Source organism: Misgurnus anguillicaudatus, chromosome 4 (genome assembly GCF_027580225.2).
Source record: "Misgurnus anguillicaudatus chromosome 4, ASM2758022v2, whole genome shotgun sequence".
Lineage (NCBI taxonomy): Eukaryota > Metazoa > Chordata > Actinopteri > Cypriniformes > Cobitidae > Misgurnus > Misgurnus anguillicaudatus.
The window spans coordinates 8,743,047-8,762,812 of NC_073340.2; the positions used below are offsets into that span (position 1 = coordinate 8,743,047).

The 19,766-nt window shown below is 39.1% G+C and overlaps 1 protein-coding gene across 4 annotated transcripts in view; it reads left to right on the plus strand.

Moving 5' to 3' along the window:
• LOC129420917 (putative uncharacterized protein MYH16) overlaps positions 1-19,766 on the plus strand; it is an 85,431-nt gene that overhangs the window by 21,116 nt on the left and 44,549 nt on the right. For 3 of the 4 annotated variants that reach the window (XM_055176081.2, XM_055176083.2, XM_073866626.1), the window contains exons 3-6: positions 11,340-11,567; positions 13,942-14,046; positions 18,989-19,075; positions 19,234-19,379. In XM_055176081.2, coding sequence (XP_055032056.2) covers positions 11,340-11,567; positions 13,942-14,046; positions 18,989-19,075; positions 19,234-19,379 — 566 coding nt within the window. Of the gene's footprint in view, positions 1-4,089; positions 4,508-11,339; positions 11,568-13,941; positions 14,047-18,988; positions 19,076-19,233; positions 19,380-19,766 lie in introns of those variants that run through there. The other variant, XM_055176084.2, reaches the window with a different exon arrangement.

The window sequence follows — 19,766 nt, forward strand, 5'->3', positions numbered from 1 at the left end:
TCGTTCTCACATATTTAAGTTAACTTACTAAATAAAGAAAGAAAAAGGGAATTGCTAGAATAATGTTAAACTCTGGGGTTAAACGAAATGACAAATAAATAAACATTTAATATACTTTTTGATGAGCACAAGAGCAAGCCTACTCGTGAAGAGCGGAGCCGAGGAGCGCGCATATCAGACGTGAACGAAAGGAATAATGTATTTAATGCTTTCACTCCATTGACAGTTTCACTTGTTAGTGAGGATAGTAATGGCTAACAAGATGACGCCGAATTACATACAACATAATTACCTAACTAAATCTGAGAGAATGCAAACACATTACAATATTTTTTCCTCCGCCCGACGGCCAAGGCGCATCATTTTTTTTAGCCCGACAGGAATTCGCCATAGCCCGTAATGGACGTCGGGCAAGCGATTTTGCGAGGTTTGTTTTGTAGAAAGACTTTCTTTAAAGTGAATTTCGTTTTGTATAAATTGTATCTTAATATTAATCAATGTTTGATCAAACAATTGCCTCGATTTAATAAATAAGAAGCAAACCAAGAACGTCTGTGGTGTGGATTGACGTGAACCCACTATATTTCCGCAGCCTACGTCTTTCTGCTTTAATGCATTTCTTAAATTAATGTCTCAATTACACAGTAGGCTTATAGGTTGTTATGATAGGCTATTTGTTGCTTAAAAGCAATAGGCTATATTGTATAAAGTGTAGCAATAAACGTGGCGTGACTTATAGTGCTGCTATATCGCTATATCAAACAACATCACTATGATCAGATGTTTTCTATCTATTTTTTACCCCGCTGTCATATTTGTTTTGTGTTTATGTTATTGAGAGGAAAGCGCGCAGCACATATTTATAACGTGTTGTTATTCAAAATACGTTTTCTACTTGCTTGCAAAAAAAGTTCTCAAAGTGATCATGGCTGAAAGCTACTCGGGAATATTTCATTATAACGCAACATTCAACTGCTTTAATAGTTTTTAAATAGTTATCAGGCTTACTTATAATTTTACTGTTTTTAACATAACATGCAATAGATAAATTACACCACATAAAGTAGTATACATGTCTAACTATACAGAGTAGTATTTTTTACATTTCTGATTGGGCGGGCCAGCTGTCAATCTGGGCGGGCCCATGCCCGCCCATAGCTCCGCGCCTGCTTTATGCTAAGCTAAGCTAACAGATGTTGTGTTGCGAGCAAGACTTCATGTTACAATAATAGCGGAAGGTAATCGATATGACATGGAAAAGGGTGATTTCACAAGCGTGATGCTCTAATCCGGTTTTCATTCACCTTTATGAGCCACAATACAGCAAAGAGCTGAGGCGGTGGAGGAACAGAAGCCCAAGGAGTAGGCCGGAGCCTGGGCTTCGGCTGCGTAGAGGAGCTCGGAGAAGACGCCGCAACCATCGGCCTCTGCTGCGTAGAGAAGCCCGGACTGGCTCGAGCTTGGACAGACTAGTAGTAGCTGTACTCTCGCTATGTGCTTTCTGTATAACATTTCTGCATCAGATCAGGATATGGTCGTTTGTTTGGTGAATGTTCCCGGGCAAGAAGAGGTATTTGCGCGTGTTTATTTCACAGACGCGTTTCGTCTTATCAGTATACTGTGGAGTATACATATTGTGACGCGTTTGTGTGCAGAATGCGGCATTTTCTTCTTTATGAATGTACATATGGATACAATGGATACATATTTTAAAATCCTTAACTGGAAGCGACAGTCAAAGCCTGCAGAGATAAACGGACATCAAACTATAAAGTTAGTGTTTCTATTTTCTTTGTTATACTAACATGGCATTTATGTACACAATAGCATATCTGAGCCATGTTCCGATTAATGGGAGTGGCTTGCAGAGCTGTGCATAGTGGTGCATTGTGGGAGTTTTTCATACAAAAGTCACGTTCTGTCTTTTCTCGGTCAAATAGGCACAAAATTCAAAATTTATGTTACATTTCAACTACAAATATGACCCACTTTCAATAAAGTTTAATGTTTCTACTGGTGAAATGGCCCATTAAACATGCATGCTCACATCCACGGAGGTGAATTCCAAACAGCGCAACATAAACAGTTGCTCCACATAAAAACGTTATGTTGTTTTTCATTGTTCTATTCGCCTTTAAAACACATGCAAATGATAAACTTTCCTTTTTTAAATTTGCGTATTAATCCGCGTATCGCATGAGACCCGAACCGATCCAAAATGCTGAGTTGTTTTGACCCAAAATGCTGTGTTGTTTTGACCCAAAATGCTGAGTTCAGGGTTCCCACGGGTCCTTGAAATCCTTGAAAGTTTGTGAATCTGGGGGGAAAATTCGAGGCCCTGGGAAGTTTTTGAAAATATACATGGATAGATACAGGTCATTGAAAGCGCTTGAATCTATTTTATGCAAGAAGTTTTCTGAAAAAAAAATCCATATTATTCCATGTGTAGTGAAGGATAATATCATAAAAAATTCTAGACTGTTTAAGCACACGTGCTAAACTGTTCACTTTAAATGCTTATATCTTCTGTATGTGAATGTTGATTCATACCACAATGCTTTTTGCATAGTTGTGTTTGACAAATGAAAACGTCTCTGGTTACGTATGTAACTGTTGTTCCCTGAGAAGGGAACGAGACGCTGCGTCTCCCTTGCCATACTGTGTTAAGTTGTTTAAATGTATTTGTAGAAATTTATGTCATCTGTGAAAGGCGTAGGACCAAAAAATGTTCAACCAATCATAGATTTCTGTCCGAACGGACGTTTCCTTTTTTGTCCCTCACACGTTAGCGTAACTTGAACGTAGACACCATACGTCATCGGCGCGTTCACGTGCGCTCACCTCCTGTCTGTAAACAGCGAGAACAGCAAACTTTTTTGCTGAATTGACAACCTACACAGGAGGCACACAACGAAAGACAAAAACCCAAATTAACATCTGTAACTTTACTGCTTTACCACGAGATGAAACAGCTGCAGGAGGCAAAGGGTCTGAAAGGGTCGTTGCACTGTTTATTTTGGTAAGGTAGGTACACGATATGTTTGTATTGAGATGGATTCAGATATTCTACTTTGATGAAACATTGTGTTGCTTATGAAATTTGTGTTCGTTTACGGATTAGCGTAACGATGTAGTTACTACGTCTACACAACCGAAAGTGTGTTTTAACTAATTCTGATGTAAACACGTTGTTTATGTTGGTTAATTTGGAAATGTTATTCACTTTGTACTGCAAAGTTTTCTTACTGGTGAATGAGACATGAAATGTGACAGTCTGATCTGTGCATGTTCATGTGTTTTGAAAGAGGCGTGACTTTGGATGGCGATTTGACTTGAGGGTGGGGATCGTGATTTCATTGCTAGGCGGCTACCGTTAGCATTTTTCAAAATGTGAAACCCTACCTTTAAGAACATTTTGAAGTACATATCTTTATTTTGGAGGCCTTTTTGATAGCTTTGATGCATTTTTTTCAAATCCAAGTAATTTCTGACCCTTTGTGTATGGGAACTGCGCTGTTTTTCGAGCAAATGCTTTTGTGAGTTGTAGTAAAAGGTCACTACTGTTAGGCGGTCACTGTCTATCCCACTGTTTTGTCTGTGTGGGATCCTACCATTCAGTATCATGAAGAATCCACTCGACTGTTGACGACAGAAGTAAAAGACCGCCATTATTTTGTCCGAATGTCTGGTTGAATCTCAGCCAAAGCATATAGTGGGTGTTAAGCCAGCCATACATCACTCGTTTGGTATGAAATTTTGTATTAAATCCATTAAATACCCTCTAACAGAGTAAGTAACCACGCAAACCCCCATCGATTTAGCCACACCTGTTAAGATATAATCTGCCTGCTTTCTGGGTTCACCTGTTGTAGATGTAAATGGTTGACGTCTAACCACAGAATGTTTTGTCTGGTGATTCGTGTAGAAAATGAATAGCAAACAGATTTTTACATTGATTACAATAAAAGCATTGTTCTTCTGACACACATAAACATTTTCCAGACTGTGGGCATGAATTCTTTTTTAAATTAATGCATGAGGCTATGTCGCTTCTTGTACAGTCAAGATTTCTGTCGAATGTTAATAATATGAGCACTTTTGTTGCCAACAGTAGAAAGAAGAACAAAAGTTATTCTGCACTTTGGGATCATTTTTGGACACAGTTCATACGAGAGCAACTTCTGTCAGCAGGTACCAACGTTGTGTACATTAAACAACTGGAGGTTGAATACAGAAGGTGGCCATCTGTTTGCTGTACAGTGTAAAGAGAGAGAGAAAGAGCAAAAGAGAGCGAGGGAGGAGAGGCCATCACGTTCACAGGTGTTTTTCCATGCTGAAGTAAACATTGTTTCTCAGCTGGTGTTAAGAGATGGATCGTTTTGTTCAGGTTAAATGTGTCAGGCATTACCTGTCCGATGACACAGTGGGGGTCTATGAGCGACACTCAGAAACTGAACATGAAGAACTGGATTGGGATAGCTTTACAACATCCCTCCCCCTCCATCAGGTAAAGTGTTTGTTTGCTTGATCTTCAGATGTTTCTCTCAGTTTGTGTAAGCTCAGCTGGTTGAGAATCTTGTTTTTTGCTAGCAATGCAGTAAAAAAATCTGTTTTGTTTCCCAGGCAACACAAATACAAATAAATATGCACTACGTTACTTGCTTTAGATAAATGTGTGTGCCAAAAGAACATTATGTAGATTGTGCAATGGTCTCTATATCCTTTGTACTATAATTGGCACCATTCATTCGAATATAATACAAAAACTTTTGTTGTTAAAGGTGAAATTAGTACTTTTTTTATCACTTGATATACAAAATTGCCAAAATAACTCAATTTGTAAATGTGAATGATGCTTGCCTGTGTATACATGACCACCATGATGCTATGGTTACTATGGTATTGTTCATTATTTACATGTATGGAAGCGTATGTCGAACACACATCCTTGCAAAGCAATTTTTTTTTTACTTGTAGCATACACATACGTTTGGCACAGTAAGCACATGCTATTCTGATGATGAAATTAGCGTCACGGGCACTATACACTACCCTCACGTACACGTAAAACTGAAAGGTACAATCTCATCTCTTGACAGAAGTGTAATATAATCTACATAACTATATTATCAGTGGTGTATAAAGACATTACATGATGAACAGTATTTTTTTATTACAGACATTTATTAGGACGGTGGCCAAAAATGGTACTGCAATCACTTTCAAATTACTGTAAAGTGGTGTATCCCATCCCCCCCCCCCCCCCCCCCGATTCGAGGTTGCCAGATAGTACAGTATAGGCTGCAGGATCCAACAGGAACGTACTGGTTGCTACAAGAAGCTTCCGATGGCAAGTGACGAGTGCTACACATTGTTTTTTTTTCTTTTAAACCTTTTAAGCCAACCTGGCCACGCTGGTGGGACCGACGAGTCTTTGTTTACAAACTATTAAGTTTACAATGTATCATATTGATGAAGAAGGGTATTAAACTTGTCATGCCATATATATCATTACAAAGGGTTGAGATGTCATTTCGAAGTGCTGTTTCATAAAATAAATGCTCTAGCAAAATGACTAATAAATTTAATGCAACGAGGTCATATTTGAAATGTTCATTCATAAGATGACATCATACCTTTATTATGAAACAGCACGTCCATAGTAGACTCGTGCTGCTCCATGCCAAACGTTCACAATATAACATCCATTTGCAGTTTTTGTAAACAAACATATTACATATAAGAAATATTGATATTCCAATCGGATTTTGTATAAAATAATCCTCAATCCATATTGTTTTCAATAATTGTGCACGCAGCACAATTCCCATTTGTATTACCACAGTACATGGTACATTTGCAACAAATAAAAAATATGCTTAATGTATGTAAAGCATGCTTCATTTTTTTCATGTGCATTGTTAATTATTAAATATCACCATGATGTTAAAAACAGACATAAGCAGTTTTTGTTCTTTAAAAATGGCAATACTTTTTGTCAAAAAAAACACATACCGGCTTCTGTCTGATGTCATCTTTTGGTAGTTGATGGTTTTGCATCAAATGAGTCATACTGGACCAAAATCTTACACTGTTTAATATAATTATAAACTGCTTTGCTGGCCGGATATAAGTGTTTGGCCACATCTGCCCTAAACGGACAAACTGTTGTACAGAGCGTGTTTTTTTTCCCTTTGTTGTCTCGGACGATAACATGTTTGTTCTGTGCCAGCTTCTCATTGCGTTTCGAAATTGAGGTTTGTTGCAATTTGCAATCTTACAGCTAGATGCCGCAAGCCCACACTACACCTTTGAAAGTCAGCATTGCATCTCTGAAAATGTTGTGAAGCTTGTATTTTAATTACTTGTATTTTATCTACTTCAGGTTCAGTAAAACTCAGGGCATCGCAAATACTTTAGCTTTTTACTAGCATGACAGTTTACATGGGAATTAAAGGGCACCTATTGCTAAAAACAATGTTATTTTGTGCATTTGGTTTAATACAATGTGTTTGTGTGGTTTATGGTTAAAAAACAGATTATTTTCCACATACCGTACATTTTTGTAGCTCTAGATATCCTGCCTTCCTGAAAACTCATCGATTTGAAAAGCTTGTGTCCCTGATTGGTCAACTATTCTGTACGTTGCGATTGGCCTGTTTAAAAAATTCGCCCACAATGCAATGCTAACAGGAGTTAAAGGGACTGTAAGTAGGATTTTAAGTGTTTTATTAATCAAAATCAATCTCTTTATTCATATATATGTCCTCGTTGGTGTCAAATGACCTCTGCCAGTGATCTGACTTTTCTTTGTAAGCTTAGATTTTCTCCTCTTTACTTACATTGAACGGGTAAGTCCAAGGAGGCATCCATGTCGTTCCCCCATACTGATAAACTATAATAACAGAGAGGGACAAAAAGCACTAGCCTACCAACGCGTTTCCACAACGCGTTTTCATTCAGAACACGTGAACCAGCCGAAACGGACAAGTGGTGCCTTCAGAAGTGCCTTAAACACATCGGTCCAGCGGAATGCGATCCATATTTTAAACACAATCGCTTGAAATGCATATAACTTTACAAACATACACAGGATAGTGATCTGACTTTGGACAGCATGAGCGCGCGGCTCTTTGCACGTGCGAGCGAAAGAGAGACAGAGAGCGGCGTCATGATGCAGATGATTATATTTTAAATTCGAGGGATAGTTTGCCTCAGCTCGCATGAAGTGCATAAAACTGAACAAACACATGATTTGTGTTCGGACTTCGGACAGATGCAAGAGCGCGTGCACGTGAGAGAGGTGCAGTGAGACAGACGTGGATGAGAGAGTGCATGTATCTGCGCTCACAGTGAACAGAATGTTGACAAAACTTACAAAATAACAGTTGTCCGGTCACATCAAAGTCATGTGGGAACTGCTCGGAACTGAGTGCTTAGCGTAGATTTTCTTATTTTTTCGCGGACGAAAGCAGAGTCGTGGAGAGCCGCTTCGCATGGTTTCAGTATTTTGGAGGGGGTCTGAAACGACGGGAGGGGGTGTGTCGCCCAGATTTACTTAACGCCAGTCTGCATTTCCCCCAGAAATACGTTCTTCTCCCATACAAAAACAGAATTTTATTCAAAATATGCAAAATTCCGCGAAATTCCGCGTTAACGCTAGATTCCGTGTTAATCTGCCAATTCCGCGATTCCGTCCGCGATTCCGTGATCGCGGAAATTATAGGGCCCTACGCTAGACAGCACTATTCATTTGAATGCAAAATACAATTTCATCACTATATGGGGGTAAATCCTACTTATTGTCCCTTTAACTTACAGACTGTGATTCAAAGCGGGAAGATTATGATAATGTCGGTCTTTACTACATCACCAATCCCAGGAAGTAAACTGTTGCCTACAATCCATGTGTTTGTTGTAGTCCAAGAAAAGAGATTTACGTTGGAAATGATAACTCACATCATTGTTTACTTTAGGGTTTGTACCTTTTGCATATTGTTAACATGTACTAATACACACACAAAGGAAATGTAAAATCGTGAATCGGATAATAATTGTGCTCTTTAAGCCATTGGTTGAGCCAGATTTGTTATGTCTGGCCTGTGTAACACCAGGGAACTACACTGCGACCAAAATGGTCGCATATGCGACCTTTTGAACTGCCGTTGCGAACGTAATTTTTAATGGGTCGCAAATGTGCTACCTAATGTTTTAGACAATATGCTATGATTTACTATGAGCATTTATTAAAACAGAAATGTGGATTTTAAGAATACGTTTTATAACATGCTCTGAGCCTTCAACACGTTGGCTTCATTTTGCGTGAAAGCACATCGTGTCTCTCCCTATGAGTGTGCGTTCGCGTGCTCTCTGTTTCTCAGTGAATTTGGTGTGTCGGGAAGCAAGCTCAGTGTCTTCATGTTTCTGAACTTGAGCAGAGGTCTTTCTTCACTGAGGACGCGGGACCCGTATGGTTCCGGGTTTATATTTTAAATGGTCTGTCGGGTCCGGTTAGGTCCTAGTTTAATTACTTTGGGTCCTAAGTCTGATTAATATTGTGTGTATAACCCGAGTCGATTGGAAAATGGCCATGAGCGCTACCGCGCAAAAGCTCGAGTGCAGTTTCAGCGTGCCTCCGGTTTCTATGGCGTTGGTTCTTGTTACGACCACGCGCTGCATTTTCTTTCTCACATTTTTTTTATAATCTTATTATTAATAAACCATATCTTTTCTAAAACCATATCCATATTTAAAAAGTTTGCACAGAGATTGTAGCAAAAAAGCAGTGCTAATGTCAAGCCCATTGCACTGAACAAGCAAAGCTTAAGCTGACCCGGCATATAAAAAACGCAAAGCAATGTCTGTCATCGGGACAGTAAGTAGACTTTTATATCTGAAATAATGAGTGGATTAAGCTTTTTTAATCGGCAAGAGAGAAATAGCAAGATAGAACATAAGCAGTAAAAGTGCCTATCTAATAGAAATTATAACCATTATAAAATCAGTCAGATTTATAATCTATAGACCTGCAATGTCTATTAATATACTACATAGTATTGTATTATATTGAGTTTGATAAAAGGGGTCTAATTGCTTCATATATCAGTGCAAAAACAGTAAGTGTTTTCGTGGTGCTTTGACAAACAGTGTCAGCTTTGTTTATGGCAAAGAAAGTTTGGGGTGGTTAGATTAATGAAATATAATGTGAAATTAATATTAATTTTCAATAAATTAAAGTATTGTGTTGTGTCACGCATTATTAGTTTTTTGTCACATGTGTAGTAGACCATTATTTGTCAGTGGGTAATGATTGCCCTTTTCACCGGCTACCACCACAAGTAAATTTCAGATCTGTGGGAAACTGTCACGACTGGGAAACAGGAATCAGGACGCAAGTGCAGGGTTCACCATGAAATAAATAACATTTAATATAAAATGAACAGAAACAAAACACGAGGAGTAAAACAGCAACACAGGAACATCCAAAATGTGACACGGGGAACAGACAGGGTAGTAATGACAATGACAATGATCCGGCGACAGGTGAGAAACAGACAGCAGTATAAATACACAACACTTAATAGGGAACAGGTGTGATGAATCAGTCCGTGAATGTCCAGGTGACGTAATCGGAGAGACAAACAAAACATGACACGGATCACCGTGACATGACCCCTCCCTCTAAGAGTGGCTACCAGACACTCACCTAAACAAAACAAACACAAAAGTCTGGTAGCGAGAGTCCAAGGGAGGGGTGGAGGGCTTGGGGACCCTGGCGAAGCCGGCAGCCGCCGGGATGAGACCAACAGGAACGGTAGGCCGGACTGCGCCAGGAGAACCGGAGCGATCGCTCCGAGAACCGAGGCAGACGAATTACCCCCCTCCTGGGAATCGCCGACGATCAGCTGCCCCCGGAAGTCATCTCCCATCCCCTCGCGGAAACGGAGACCCTCTCACGGTAGCCACCCCGGGGAAATGATCGGGCGTGGTCCGTTCCGGATCCTCCTGCGAGCAGGATGGTGGTTCTCCGAGGGACCGTCGACGACGACTCAACCGTTGGGGGACCGCCTGGGCCGATCCTCCTCCCGCATGCTCGCAGGAGCGAGCGATCGCTCACGGTGGTCCCCAAGAGACATCGGGGCTGATGGGGAATGAACCCCGATGTCACTACTCCCCCTCGACGAAACTCCTGGGGGAGCCGCCCTCCGTGAACCCGCTGCGTCCAGTCTGGCCGGATCATTCTGTCACGACTGGGAAACAGGAATCAGGACGCAAGTGCAGGGTTCACCATGAAATAAATAACATTTAATATAAAATGAACAGAAGCAAAACACGAGGAGTAAAACAGCAACACAGGAACATCCAAAATGTGACACGGGGAACAGACAGGGTAGTAATGACAATGACAATGATCCGGCGACAGGTGAGAAACAGACAGCAGTATAAATACACAACACTTAATAGGGAACAGGTGTGATGAATCAGTCCGTGAATGTCCAGGTGACGTAATCGGAGAGACAAACAAAACATGACACGGATCACCGTGACAGAAACACTGCAACGTTTAAGAAAACAAGAAGGCATGTGGTTTAAAAGATGGCAAGTAAAATAAAAAGCATATCTGTATGTAATAGTTTCATTATTGTTCATTATTATCCAGAGTGCCTTAATATAACTTGAAAAAAATATGTGCGACCAAATCATATTTTGCGCCAGTAACTGAAAAAGTTGGTAGCGCAAGTGCCACCAGTGGAAAAGGTTAGTGTAGTTCCCTGAACACTACCATTAATGTCTTTATAAGTCATTGTTAGATTAGTGTTTAAAAAGGTCTACTTTACTAATAAGTCAAAAATGAATGAGTTGGGCCACCTGTCAGGGTAACAGAAATCAGAGCAGTACAAGCACATTTATGGAAATGTATCCAGGGCCGACTTTGCCAGGACCCACATTTGTGTGTATTTAGCTTGGTTCGGATACTTAAGTCATGATGGCAAATATCTAAATAAAGGCCGAAAAGTTGCAGAGGAGATATGATAAGGCAGTGACTATAAAGAAAAGGCAGAGAGCGTGTTTGTCCTGTTGGAACTAGTTTGATAAATGATCCGCTTCATCTCAGAACTAAATCATAATAGGGAATTTACCTCATCCTTCTCAAGTTTTAAGAAGCACAGGATGGTTTTGAAGATCCGCTTGATACATTATCCTAAGCAGTGATTAAGACTTTGAGCCTCTTTTATCAGTCTTCACTCTTTCATGCAGTGTGAAAAGGAGCAATGGAATCACCTTTCTCTATTTCTCTCTCCTCCTCCTCCTCTCCTGGTCCTCCCTTTATGGATCAGGAGCAGGAGAGTCTGCAGCAGGCTGAACAGCGTTGTGTGCAGCTGGTCCAGGCGAGGAGGGAGCTGGAGGTCCAGGTGGCAGGGCTGGAAGAACGTCTGGAGGAGGAGGAGGGGGCCGCCGCTCAGCTCGCCTCCCAGCGTCAGAGACTGGAGGCTGAGTGCTGCAGTCTGCGCCGAGACCTGGAGGAGCTGGAGAATACATTGACTACAGTGGAGAAGGACAAGCAGGTAGGAGGTTCACATACACACGCATGCATAGTCTTACATTATTGTACATTATTATTGTGATAAAAAATCATTATATCATTTGTAAGCTTGTTGTAATCATTTATGATACAAAAAAGAAAATAGTAATCATTTCTGTGTAAGTATTGAATAATAGAGATAATAAGAGGTCATTTATTTTCAAATTTCAGAGACTTTAAGTATTAGTTATTGCATCTTGTTTTTATTTGTTGTTTTTGCATAATTTGGGAATTTTGGCAAAGGTTGCTGTGAGCATCTGGTGTTTTTCAAAGTTATTGTATCTATGCTTAGTTAGTTTCCTGACAGCAGCTTTACCACAAGACCAGACCTGTACAACATGTTTGCGCATTCACACCTGAGAGTGAAAATGATTTGTAGTCTATTTGTTGCCATAGCAAAATTGCTGGTGACTATAATTTGTGACAGATTGCAGATGTTAAGCGTAAGACATGCTGCTATTTAAAAAAAGAAAGTTTCTAGATTTAAAGCAGAATTATTTTTGAAACGTGCGAAAGCCAAATTCCCAGACTTTGTGGCATGATGAAATAATAATAATTGCTACCTTAGTTGCACTTAACATAACACCGCTAACTAAAAAAGTGACTTTTAATTTAAGCTAGCTGTGTTGCTTTTCAATTATAGCTTGTGGCCCATAATTTTTCCATTTATCATTTTGTCTCATCTCTCAGCAATTTAGAGTAAAACAAGATCACTGTAAAAATTCCTTGTTGCACCTCAATTTGTAAGTTTAATCAACTTGAATTTACAATTATTTGAACAATTAATTTGACTAGTGAGAAGTTATCAATAATAAAAAGAAAGTTGAAATAACTTAATCCAATTTAACTTTATTTGTATAATTTATAGCAACTCGTTACTAGTCAAAAAAGTTCAAATTAATTGCAAATTCAAGTTGATTTAACTTAAAAATTTAAGTGCAACAAAGAAATTTTAACATGGGTATATCTGTTTGCAGGGTTTCCAGCTGAAAATGTTAAGAGTTTCGTTGCAAAATGAGATAACCACCGTTTTTTTGATAGTTCAGAAATCTCGTTTTTTTGGTTGTGCATTCCAATTCATTTCAATGCAACTGCAGTTGGTTTGTTTTGATTTAAACCTTCATAAATTAAAAAGTACAGCTAAGTAGCACCATAAAACAAAATAATTACATGATAACATAATAATAAACATGTTTTGACAAAAATGTTAAAAAATGGATTTATCTCGTTTTGCAACGAAACTCTTCATTTGTTAGTTAAGGTGGGAGGGGCCGGGGGCGTGGTAATCAAAATAAAATAAATAAAAAAATATTTATTTTTAAAACACTCAAATAAAACTTAATTTTGAAGAAACTATGACAAAAAATGAACACATACTAGATTATTAATGAATAAAATGTTTTAACCTCTAACGGGAATAGCTGCGTGATGAAGTGAAACTAAAGGGTTAATAAACACAAACTAAATCAGATGTTGTAGAACGTCTGGCGAACGATGATAGATCTGATGTAAAAACTGATTATTTCCCACTATTAATTACATTATCTTAAAGGAGTTTAACTACTGTAGCATGTAAATAATGCACATAAATAACATGAGCAAGAGCGCTCAACAATTGTATCTCATCAACAGGCACGTGAAACCTAGCTAGCTTGCTCAAACAACAAAATCACCAGCTAACTTACTTTAAATTTGCAAGAACTATAGACGAATACAATAACAGGCTTAAATAAACCCAAAACATAAGTCCACTTACAGTTTTCACGTGCACGCGTTTTATCAACTGGCTATCCTCCAGACATAACGGATCACGTCTTATCTCATTTCGAGACGCGCGTCTGCACTATTCTCAGAGATGTTTATCATCTGGCTAGTTATCCTCCAGACAGTGACGGTCCGGTCTTTCTCATTTCGGCCGTGTGGCGCACGTCCCCGCTCGCGGTGTGATGTGCGTATGCGGTATTCTCAGAGATGCACTTGACGGCCTTTTGTGCAGAGATTTTATTTTTTTTTGACGACCTAGTTAAGGCGGTAGGGTTTTCAAGCTTAGGCGGGCCACCTTAACTGAAATATGCTGTTTGCTCACAAACAGTGCTGTTATGTGTTCTGTCTGCATATATAAGATTTAGAAAAGCTTCTCCACCCCTCCATAAGCACTGCTGGTGTACATCTGCTTTCAAAAGCTATGACAAGTCCAAATACACAGACAACACACACACACACACACACATGTTCAGCATTAGTTGCTCATGTCACTGACATCCGCCACATACATAATCAGTTTAACCTGTTACAGACTTTCATTTTCATAAATTCTTCATGTACATGCATTGACATTTCACCTTAACTTGCTTTAGTCATCAGATTCTATTGTGAGGAGGCTCACGGAGGAACTCGCCCAAAGAAACGAACACATTCGGAAGCTTCAGAAAGAGAAGGAGCACCTGGTGGAGTTGAGCCAGGTGAGTTTGCATGAGATGGACTTGCATTCCCTGCATGCATTTTTTTTATGTGCCATAATTTAACACACAGGACAGTACAGTAGCTGTGTTGTTAAAGCTTAGACAGATGTCGGACAGTTTTGACTTGTGGTGTCAAGGGATGCTGTGCTTTAAAAGTCAGTCATGAGTCAAGGTAAATAATGCAATCAGCACAGGTCGTACTTCTGCATCTGGAAGACACGTTGGGGGTTGTTAACAGATTTGCACTCATTTGGCCAGCAGGAAAGTTATTTCCTACTTTAATCTGGAAAGTAACTTAGAGTGCTCAGGTCACTGCTGTGATTATTTCTTAAAGGTGATTGAACCTATGAAAAATGTTTCCCTTTAAAATGGTTTGTAATGAGTTACAGCAGTGGACTGATCTGAATAATGGTTCAAAGTGTTGTGTAACTGAATTCACAGTGTATGGCTCTAATACTGTATAGGTCCCAAACACAATTTTCGCCAAATGCTTGTCTTCAGATGATGAATTATTGATGTGTTTTGACCCAGACAAAAGGACAACCATTTAAGCTAATATAAAACAAATGTTTGTATAATAGATCTTGCTTTTGATGATTTAAATAAAAGTTCTTTATACTTATATTAGGTAGGTGGTGTATGTTTTAGTAGTAAGTTTGTACTTACTAAAATGTTTTTTAGCAGAAATATCATGGTTATGATTCCCAGGCAATACACTTGACTTTAACTTCAATCGACTGTAAGGTGGTTTGGATAAAAAATTTAAACTGTTCAGCCCATTCTTACGAAATGTGTACAAATAACATGCAGTGTGATAATCGTGCGTATTGCAACATATTCCAAATTTCAATTTTGCATGCCAGGGCCGCAAATAAATGAATAAATACAAATTAATAAATGAATAATTCAAGACAAGAAAATTCTGATTTGCAGACAACTACTGTGTGTCTGCAGTGCTAGCGTTTCAGTCATGCACAATATAGACACCTCGCGTGTATTGACAATTCGCACCGGCACCCAAGTGCGTGTCACTGTAATAAATGATAAGCCATGTCACAAAAAAGAAGGTATCACTCTGGTGCCGAAAAGAGAACGAAGAAAAGGACAGAGGAGGAGAAAAAAGAGCAAGACAAAGGTCTGTTTGCATGATTACTGTTTGCATGTTTAATTTGTGCAGCAGCAGGTAGTGGTGTGACAGATCGCAGTTGATCTGTGATCGACCCAAGGTTCGGCTCACATGTGATTCGTGGATCAATACGCACATTTAAATAGGGAAAGTTTATAATTTGCACTTGTTTTAAAGGCTTGCAAATGTTAAACATTTCAAGTGATTTTAAACAATTTAACCCGCAAAAAGGCGCTAAACTGAGCCTACGCCCTTCAGAGATCAGAGCACTTGATGTTTATACTTTAAAGAGAGTTACGCTACTGTGTGTCATACTGTAATCCATTAACATACATTTGAGGAATAGAGCACTGAAACAGCTTAACGGTTTTATGCTCCGCCGTTTGTAATTCATTCTCCATCTATGTGTGCGTGCACGTTTAAGTGCACTCAGTAGTGCACACATGGAGAGATGCGTTTCAGAAAGCAAGCGAACATAAAATCTTCTGTTCTTGACAAGGCACATACAAACAAAATGATCTCCACAGTATTCTTTTTCCAATAAAAACATTTGTTTATATCTTAGGTTTATGTATAGATTAGGCAGAAACCAGTCTGTGCTTCTCTTAAAGAGACAGTAACCTCAATTAACTTAAGTCTGTGTCATTAACACTCTGGGGTCGACTGCGGCAGGCGCCGCAAACTCTTTATTTTCCAATCACTGCGCAAAGACTTAGATCACTCTGCTGATTTTGGACATACAGATTAGTGTTGGGCGTTATGCACCATTTTGAGATCGTCCTATCGTCAGCCTGTGAGATCGGCGATACACGATAGTATCGGGGGGCGGGGCAGTAGTTTACTCGTTTTTTTATTTGTAAATTTTTTACTGATTATAACAAGTCACTTGATTGGTGGACAAAAAAGAACAAAAGCAACACCATTATGACCGCAACCTTCTTAAAACTGATGCCATTAATGCGAGCGCGTCATTATAACCCTAACCATGATTACTTAATAACTGTAAAAACATGCATCTGCGCGCACATACGAACAATTCAATAATACATTTGTTTAGTGCTGTTGCAGAAGGCTACACGTGTCAAGCAGTGGTGCTCTCAGAGCTGCCTTTTTAAACGCATCGGTCCAGCGGAACGAGATCATATTTTAAACACAGTCATATTTTAAACACGAGGGACGTGTTGCTACAACTCATTGAAAATGCATATCATAAACAGGATTAATACTTAGTGATCTGACTTCGGACAGAGCGCAGCTCTCTGCACGTACGCGAGAGTGAGAGAGGCGCCAATATGCAGCGGGTCATATTTTAAACAAAAAGTAAACTTTGCCTCAGCTTGCAAGAAACGCATTAAACTGAACAAATACATAAGGATTACTACTTTATGTTTAGACTTCGGACAGATGCGAGTGCGTGTGCACGTGAGACAGAGAGAAGCGCAGCTGGATTTAGTGCTAGAAGGAGACGTGTGCATTAAGTGCAGGTACGTGCAAGGAGAAATTCTCTCTTTACAAGCTCTCCACGTAAAGTGAAGCCCACAAACCCTCATGCGAGGAAAAGCATGCAATGTGGATGTTAATGTAAAACTATGATATTAATAATAACCATTGGCCAACTATCGTCATGACTATCGCCATGAAAGCCTGTCATTGGCGATATGTCTGAAGATCATTTATACACGATACTATCGTCTATCGGCACAACCCTAATATAGATATGATTTATACATAATTTAAAACGTTAAAGTGTCTAGTTTTTTTCGGTCCACTCCCAATAAAAACAGAATGTTGTGTTTTTCACAAAATTAAGAAAATAAACATGATGCACGTTTTGTTCTGTCTCCCTCAGTGAAGTCCTTTCAGAAACGCGTCAGAAAAATTTATTGTAACTTAACGAATACTTGTCATAGAAACAAAAGATAAATGTCTACATAATGCTTGGAATGTCAGCTTTTAAATGATGTAAGTGAGATCGAAAACATATATTGTCATTCAGTGTAAACTGTATGAGAAGGAGGAGAAGTACCGTCTCTCTCTTGTTACCTGATTATCTGTAATGAGATGAGATCGCCACACCTCCGCGCCATTAAAGTGAATGAGCAGAGACATCCATATGCTTAACTCGTGCCTCCTGCAGTCAATGGATACGCAATCCACAATCCAGTCTCTACATTCCTTGTTGTTTCATCTGAGTGCCCCAAACATGACATCTAAATCCTTATTTACTTGTTTATGTGTGTCAATATCTCCAGACGCGAGTGTTTTCTTTGTTCTTCCGTCAAACAGTTCATTTAATGAGAATGGCTATCAATCATCCCAGCAAGCGATTTTCCATTTAAAAGTCTAACATCTGTCCAAACACAGTCCAGACATCTGGGCAAAATTTGGGCCGTCAGTGAAAATTTAATAGATGTCTAACCCAAAAATAAATAAAATACACCCCCTAAAATAGAAATAAATTCAAATAAATAAATATATGAAATAAATGAAACTGAACACTTTAATCACTGTTGACTTGGCTTACATGATGGAATATCATACAGTACATACATGACCAATTTAAATTTTTTTTGCCCACAGTTACATGTAGAATAGGGCTGGGTATTGGCAAGGGCCTCACAATACGATAAGTATCACGATACATTGCCCGTGATACAATGTATCGCGATACGATGCGTTGCATGTTGCGGTACATTACATTTATCAAAAATTAAAAAAAAAACAGAGCTGTTTTTTCCCTTTATTTTTTTTTTAAAGCCAAAGTGCGTACACATGAAAGCTGCACTTGTTTAAAATTTTCTGCCATTTTTTCACTTCCGTTAACTTCTGAGACATTAGCCATATATGACAGACAACTGGACAGCAACAACTACAGCAGCGATGGAGGAGGTCGTTTGAGGCACACAGGGATTATTTGTTTTAAAATATCGATAGTAGAGATTGAAATATCGATACACTATCGTGGAAAAACATATTACGATAGTTAGCTGTATCAAGATTTTTGCACAGCCCTAATGTAGAAGTGGGTTCAAAGCTGGACGGTATTGTGCTGCACTTTCAAAAACAAAAGGTGCACAAAGGTACAAAAGTTCTTGCTGGCATGGTACCTTTCAAATAGTATACCTTTGTACTTAAGAGGTAAATACTGGTACCTCAAAGGTACATATCTGTACATAAATTGTACATTTCAGGACTCAACGCTAAGGGCCATTGGTTCAGCTCGCAAATGATAAACTTTCGTGACAGTGCAGCACTGGCTGTCCTTATTGTCGAGCCCTGCATATAAGGACCTTTTTAAAAACTTTTATGAGAGTGCACAGTTACTTTTACTACAGTAAAAGTAGATTTCTTAGTAGATTTACGCAAATCCAATTTATTTTACCTATACAATCTACATTCATTTTACAGCTTCATTCTCTTAATGGATTTTAATGGTCCCATTGTATTTTAGGAGAAACGACTTAGTTGATACTTAAATCAAACACAACTGAGACCTCCATCAATTCTCATGAGTTACAAAAGAGCAATCTCTGAGCAATATAATATTCCTCTAGGGATGCAGCATTTGGTCTACTTTGTGTGCTGTACTTTTTAGTTCAGTTTACTTTTCTGTAGACATAAATATGCCTTTCAGGGTCAGATATGATTAAGCCATCATGTTGCAGACATCCTCTGACATCTTCTGTGATCGTACAAATGAAAGCATCCCAGCTGATGATCAAAGATGACAGTCAGTCAGATGCGAGCACATATTGGACAAAGATTTAATGCCACATCTGCTCGACAGACTCAGAAGTCTCTGTTCTATTTTTGCAGCGAGCCATCGAGGACTTGCAGTGTGAGGAAGAGAAGGTGAACCTCCTGACCAAAGAGAAAGCCAAACTGAAGCTCCAGGCAGAAGATGTGAGTACCGCTGATTATTGCGACCCACACCACTTTAAAAAATCTCAGAGTTAATTATTAAAGTCAGTTGGCTTCCCTGAATGGAGGCCTTGCATGACAGCAGCGTATTAAAGGTGTATCAAATATCTCTGCTTGATGCATGTTCTTGGTTGTCCTAGTTGGAGTATCTGCTGGAGCAGGAGAAGAAACAGAGGACGGATTTGGAGAAAAGCAGAAGGAAGTTGGAAGGAGACAGTAGGAACACGATGGATAATCTGACTGAGATGGGCAAGATGAGGGCCAGTCTGGAGGAGATGATCAAGAAGTTAGTAGAAATATTTGAAGTACTGTACACTATATAAACACTTCTATCACTTACAGGCTTGGGGACTAATGGAGTATTTTCAACTTTATGTAATCAGGATACAAATTGCAAACCATAATCCTCTATTACGATAATACTTACATGTTTATCATGATGTTAGCATGTTTTAAATTATGTTAGCATCTTTGTACATTTGTACAGTAACATGTTTATATGAATGAAAGATCTCCTCGATACCTGACAACTCAACCATGTGACATCTCTAAGCATTTGCATTCAAGCATCTGATGTTTCCAAGCAGTTTAGAAAATACTTAAATACACTGAGATAATGCAGATGTCACCGTCCAGCAGCAAAACAGATGTTTAGATGTCTTTTGGAGGCTAT